Source organism: Triticum dicoccoides, chromosome 4B (genome assembly GCF_002162155.2).
Source record: "Triticum dicoccoides isolate Atlit2015 ecotype Zavitan chromosome 4B, WEW_v2.0, whole genome shotgun sequence".
In the NCBI taxonomy this organism is placed as follows: domain Eukaryota; kingdom Viridiplantae; phylum Streptophyta; class Magnoliopsida; order Poales; family Poaceae; genus Triticum; species Triticum dicoccoides.
In genome coordinates this window covers 319710140-319716551 of record NC_041387.1, presented here as the reverse complement: position 1 = coordinate 319716551, position 6412 = coordinate 319710140, and the positions used below count along the sequence as shown (strand labels likewise).

The window sequence follows — 6412 nt, the reverse complement described above, 5'->3', positions numbered from 1 at the left end:
CAAGGCGGCCGGCAAGCTTGCCACCTGGGACGGCCAAAACATCACCACCATCGGGCGCACGACACTTGTCAGATTGGTTATTGCCTCCCAAGCAGTGTATGCCATCACACCTCTCATCGTGCCACCACGCTCTCTTCACAACATCAACAAATTGGAGAGAGCTTTCCTTTGGTCTGGATCGGATAAGACGACCGGTGCCAAATGTAAAGTGAATTGGAAGGTGGTTTGCCGCCCCAAGGAGTATGGAGGCCTTGGGGTTCTAGACACTGACAAGTTTGCTCGAGCCTTACGTCTTAGGTGGCCATGGTATGAATGGAAGGAGCCAAAGAAGGTTTGGGTGGGGCTTGGGAACCCTTGCACGGAGGAGGACATGGACTTCTTCTATGCCTCAACGACCATCATTTTGGGCAACGGTGCTAATACACCTTTTTGGGATTCCCCATGGCTTCTTGGGCGGAAACCGAAGGACATTGCCCCTTTGATTTATGAGGCCTCCACGCGTAAGAACTGGAAGGTGTGTGAGGCCCTCCATGGAGATGCTTGGATTCTTAAGATCGGTCGCAACACCATCGTCTCCGGTGCCCACATCCTCCAAATCTTCACGTTATGGATGCTTGTGCATGACCTACACTTGGATCAACAAACTGACGATGACATTATTTGGAAACACGCCAACGACGGGTCCTACTCCGCGGCCACCGCCTACATGGCTCAGTTTCTTGGACTGACACTTTCGCCCATGGACTTTATGATCTGGAAGGCTTGGGCCCCTCCTAAGATCAAGTTTTTTGCTTGGTTGGCTATCCAAGACCGGATTTGGACAGCCGACAGATTGGAGCGACGCGGTTGGCAAAACTGTGAACTTTGCCCGCTTTGCAAACGTGTTGGCGAGACGGGTGCACACCTCTTCTACAAATGCCGCTACACCATAAGGCTATGGAACTCGATCATCCTTGAATTTGGTCTAGCGCACATGGACACCTCCTCTTGGCATTTGGATGGATCCGTTTTGGAATGGTGGGAAAAGCGAACCTGCTTGCAAAACCCAAACCGATGAGCCTTGGCCTCACTTATAATGCTAGTCTCTTGGACGATCTGGAACGAGCGTAATGCTCGGGTCTTCCGACACAAGAGCGCACCGCCTCCGGTCCTTCTCCGTGCTATCATCAACGACGTCAAGCTTTGGGTGCTCGCGGGAGCTAAAAAACTGGGGTGTATTCTTGTGCGCGAGTAGTTGCCATGCCGGGCATATGGGTCATTTGTAACACTTTAAAACACTTCTCTCTTATTTAATGAATGAGGCAAATCTTTTGCCTCCGTTTCGAAAAAAAACGAACAGATATTTTGTTTATATTCATCCATTTTATGACTGGAATTGCATCAGCATATGTGATAAAAACAACATTCTGGACTCAGAACACGAGAACTTGCTGGCATAGTTCAGATTGGCACTTTGTCACGGGCCAAATAAATTGAGAAGACTTTGGTATCGGATGTCCTAGCTTCCTGGCTAGATTAAACTGGAACATTCCAAGTACCACAAGTTCAAAATTACAACTGGAATTGATGAGAAATGATCATATAGGTTCAACTGTAAAAAAAAAAAAGTGTTACAATGGAAGGGGGTGTCCTGAAATGCTAGAGATCTAAGCTTCCAACCAAATGAATCCAACATCAAATGCACCTGCTTATAAGAACAGAAAAAGGAGAACCTAATGTACACAAGTAACTACTTGAGTTCCTTCCCCAGTCTATACAATGAAATTCCACGAGAAAAAAGTGCACCAAAATAATTCATGAAGCGACAAATTAATTTATCATCACACACCTTGTTTGCCAAACATTGTGCAGGCAACAGCGCGGAGTGGACACTCAGTTTTCTCTAAAAGTACCACTTCTCGGCAACTTACCGAGCACGGGCAGTGGACGGTTGTTTTGATGAGCGGCTGGACTTGTGTTTCCGCTTTTGGTTCCCAACTGCGGAAGAATTGACCAATGGTCCAGACCAAGTAGGCACGGAGCTTTTCTCATGAGAAAACACAGTGCTGAAGGAAGTTGGGTCTGGGGGTTCATACAGTGGGTCCATTTGATTTGAAGAACCCAAAGGGTAACCAACTGCACCATCCTGATGCGGGGGAGGAAACTTTTCACTCTTGCTTTTCGCATTTGCATGACTTACTATCCTCCTTTTCTGTAAGAAAGTAAAATAGACACGAGTTAGCAGCATTACGAGAGCACGGTACCTTTTTCGGTCATTCCCAGTAGAGGTTCATCGTGAAAACTACAGCTCATCGTGAAGAACTGGGACCAAACGAGTGATGCCACCAGCTCAGCTCAGTAGGCAACTCAACTTAAACTTAGACAACTAAGGGCATGGCCAATGTATAGCCTTAGGGTGATGCTCCGCAGGCCATGTAGGATCGGATATCAGGAAAAGTAGGTTCGGATGGTGTAGCGGGACCCTCGGCAGGAGGCGGGTGTTTGGGAAGAAAAAATGTGGTCCGGTGCATAAATGTGAAAAGTTGAAGTGAAGAGTAGGGATGCATGTGTAGTGGGAGTCTATTTTTTATTATTTGATGATGCCCACTAATAGTAGTTTGCATTGGGGAGAAAAAATCAATATAGATGCCTCAAGCTACTTTTCGTAATGGAGCATCTGTATCCCTAAGTTCCAAAGAAAACTAGCTCGTAGAAACAAATATAAAATAACTGAGAGTTAGTGAGGAAGCAAGTTCATTGAACATACATCAATATTTACTTGAAGCTCGGCATTTGCCTCTGGAGCTGGAGCTCCCCTGGGCCGGTCACGTGTCCTTGCCTTGCTAGCTCCATCACCATTAGGTCTACCACCAGCAGCTCTTGAACTGTTGATCATGCCATGAATAAGTAAGGCAGCATTCAAGCGCTCAACTCATATGAGACCATGAACAGGGAACGTAGCTTCAAGGAAATTTGGTTATTTGCATAAAGGGGGGATTTGATGACTCGAGACTTCATAGAATTGATTGGGAAGGCGAGATTAATTGGCTTTTGACCCAACAATGAAGTCTACATAGCATGTCCACATAAATCCTGGAATCTTGGCATAACAAATAATACGTACTACTTTAAGAACAAATAGGAGTATGCTCTTAAATTTTTAACCTTTATTAGTAATTATAGTGCAACAATCTACCGGGTAAGAACTACTCCCTCTGTCTCAAAATGTAAGACATTTTTTGACATTACTCCTACATTTTATTTTGCAACCAGGGCCAGCCCATAGACCAGGCCAACAAGGCTACCGGGAGAATGAGGGACCCACATACTATGCTATAATAGTAACCAGAATACTATCTTCCAATACGCCCAAGAGCCAAGAGACTATTGAACTATTCAGATGTAGATGCAATACATAATACTCCCTCCGTCCCAAAATTCTTGTCTTGGATTTATCTAAATACGGGTGTACCTAATACTAAAACGTGACTTGATACATCCGTATTTAGACAAATGTAAGACAAGAATTTTGGGACGGAGGGAGTACCTATGAATCGAAGTTTGTTCCTTCAACAGTTCACTAAGCACTAATATAGTAATAAACGGAGTTTGCCAGCAGAGAAAATATTCTATTTTATCAAGCAAATGATCCTGTACTAGCATCATGAACTAAGAATTTTATATATGCAAAAATATGTTGAAAGGCCAAAAAATATGGCATATGAACAACACCGGCAAAGAGATGCCAAGGGACAAAGCATAACACAAAAACAAACATAGCTAACAGAATGAGTTCCAAGGTGACAAACCGTCTGGCTTCTTCATCTCTTCGCTTTGCATCCATTTCTTTGCTTGGGGGATATTTTGGGAGACTCGATGGTTCGCATGCATAAGGTTCAGTGGTAAAGAACTGTGTGAATAGCAATTAAGAATTTTTTAGTAAAATAGTCCTATATAATCAACACAAATGGTTAACACATTATCCAATTTTATATGTTATTCGAAAATCAAAAATACGAAACTGAAGGCAAAATTGAAACTTTGATCATCCACAGATATACAAGTAGAATCTCCAGAATGGCTGCACCAAGCTAGATTACAGCGGTGGTCATATCTGGTGGGACAGGAAGGTTTTTCAGTGCTCTTTCAAAAATTGACTAATTTACAGCCACACATCAATGTGGCACCAACAGTGAAGCTTTGAGACTGCAATCTGGGATTTTAGACAGTATGGACTATGGACGCACAAAACAAAGGGTCAATGTGTTCGGTTGTGATAAGACCCATGGTCCAAATGAGACTATCATGCTACTAACCATGTGATGGCTTATCAGGTTCCAGAATAAACTGGTTATTTCAGTATGAATAGAATGCCAAATATTCACATGGGCTACAAGTGCAATATGCTTGTCCGGTTGTCATCTCAAACCTAAATCTACACCAACAGCTACCGACTAAAAAAATATACTCTAGCGGAAATATTATGTTTTCAACTACTTCCTCCGTTCCGTAATATAAGAGAAAACACTCTTATATTATGGGACAGAGGGAGTAGTTTACAACAGGAACATTTAGCTATTGTTAACATGCATACATAATTCTGTATGGCATTCAGGTTGCCTAAATCAATAAATATTGCGTTTATAAAAAGACAATGGCTTCAAAATAAATATAGAATTTTAAGTTGCTAGGACAGGATAGTAAGAGCTCATAGCTAGCTTACATCACTTCTTAATGCAGAGGACGCTGTCAAACGATCAGCCGGATCAATTGCAAGCAGTGTTTCAATCAACCGCAGTGCGGATTGTGGAAAATCTTTGAATGTATCCGTTATTCGTCTTTTGTATGGCTGCTGAGGCTTAAATATCGTTGCATGAGGCAACTTCGACTTTTTCCAATATTCTTCTGTGGGGGAGCCACACAGCTTAAAAATTTTGTGCAGCTGTTCCACCTGAAAGGGGCAGGCATGGTCAACAAAATGATACATGGGAAGATAAAAGCAGTACCTGTTCACTGGATTGGTCGGTCTGAAGTCGGAACAGCTTAGTGTATAAATAGTGTGAGATCATGCTAAACTAAGCTGACACATGAATGCTTAAACACACAAAACATGCAGCAAGAAAGAAGATTTCAAGGCGGATCAATGTGTCTCTGGCCACATCAGGTGTTCAGATTTCACCAACGTCTACGGTGATGTAGTGACATGACTTGATTACATAGGAATTATATGCCACAAACAAGATAAAGAGGCATTTCAAGGAGTTGGGTATATTATTGCTAACCTCGGTTCGGCCTGGCATAATAGGCCTCCCAGCCAACAACTCCGCGAGTATACATCCCGCGCTCCATAGGTCCACGCCCACCCCATAATCGGTCGCGCCCAAAAGTAACTCTGGTGGGCGGTACCATAGTGTCACAACCCTGCTTGTCATTGGTTGCTTACGGCTTGGATCAAAGAATGACGCCAGACCAAAATCTGCAATCTTCAACATGCCATTGTTATCCAAAAGCAGATTCGACCCCTTAATATCACGGTGCAACACCCCGCGGTCATGGCAGTGCTCCAGCCCCGACAACAGCTGGTTCATATAGCACTTAACCTGCAGGTCAGCAAAGCCAGACACCTCGATTAGGCTCACATTTCATTGCACGGTGTCACAGGGGCACCAGAGGCAGCAGCACTGGGATCTCGGAGACCTGTGGCTCGGTGAATTTAATATCCGGGCTGGCGACCAGCCCGGCGAGGTCGTGCTCCATGTACTCGAAGACGAGGTAGAGGCTGCAGGACATGCGAGAGGTGACGAGGCCATCGATCTTGATGACGCTGGGGTGGTCGAGGCGGCGGAGGATGAGGATCTCGCGGGCCATGAAGCGAACGCTCTCGGGCTCGAGGTTGTCGAAGCGCACCTTCTTGAGCGCCACGATCTTGCCGCTCACGGTATCCCGCGCCTTGTACACATTGCTGTACGTGCCCTGGCCGATCTGCCCACAAAAGGCGCAAGCTTTCTTCAGACCCAATGGCGGCTGCTAAATGCAAAAGGAACCGGGCCTGGGGAAGGGGCGCGCGTACCTTGTCGATCTTCTCGAAAGAGTCGGCGCGACGCGGGGTCCAGCCGTCGATGGCCTCGCCCGCGACGGCGGAGAGCCAGGCGGGCCAGCCGGCGGCGACCTGCTCCCCGCGTGCCCTGTTGGCAAAGCTGCCGCCGAGACGGGCCTCGGCCACCGAGCGCGACGACCGGGACCGCCTCTCCTTCCTGGCGGGCTTCTCGGCCGTGGCCGGGAACTTGTCGCCCTCTTGCGGCGGCGCCTGCTCGGGCTTCGGCTCGGGAGGCGGGCGGTCGGGAGTAGGAACGGCGGAGGGGCGGCCGTGGACGCAGCCCATGGGGGTCGGTCACCGGCGGCGGCGGCGCATGGGCCGACTGGAGTAAAGTGG

At 46.6% G+C, this 6412-nt stretch overlaps 1 protein-coding gene across 1 annotated transcript; it reads right to left on the bottom strand.

Moving 5' to 3' along the window:
* Window positions 1-1487: 1487 nt before the first annotated feature.
* LOC119296054 (probable serine/threonine-protein kinase At1g54610) lies at window positions 1488-6406 on the bottom strand. The gene is made up of 7 exons (XM_037574466.1): window positions 6050-6406; window positions 5677-5961; window positions 5262-5579; window positions 4703-4930; window positions 3789-3889; window positions 2747-2864; window positions 1488-2191 (listed from the first exon to the last, which is right to left on the bottom strand). The coding sequence occupies exons 1-7, from the start codon at window positions 6359-6361 to the stop codon at window positions 1907-1909; spliced, it is 1647 nt and encodes a 548-aa protein (XP_037430363.1). The 5' UTR covers window positions 6362-6406; the 3' UTR covers window positions 1488-1906.
* Between the last annotated feature and the right edge of the window lie 6 nt (window positions 6407-6412).

What these genes read in the sequence shown, in the direction of transcription:
- LOC119296054 (XM_037574466.1), bottom strand. Translation starts at nt 6,361, where the DNA reads ATGGGCTGCGTCCACGGCCGCCCCTCCGCCGTTCCTACTCCCGACCGC. An exon ending in CTTTCGAGAAGATCGACAAG is followed by an intron (nt 5,962 to 6,049) that starts GTACGCGCGCCC and finishes TTTTGTGGGCAG; the next exon opens with ATCGGCCAGGGCACGTACAG. An exon ending in CCTCTGCATTAAGAAGTGAT is followed by an intron (nt 3,890 to 4,702) that starts GTAAGCTAGCTA and finishes CTATTCACACAG; the next exon opens with TTCTTTACCACTGAACCTTA.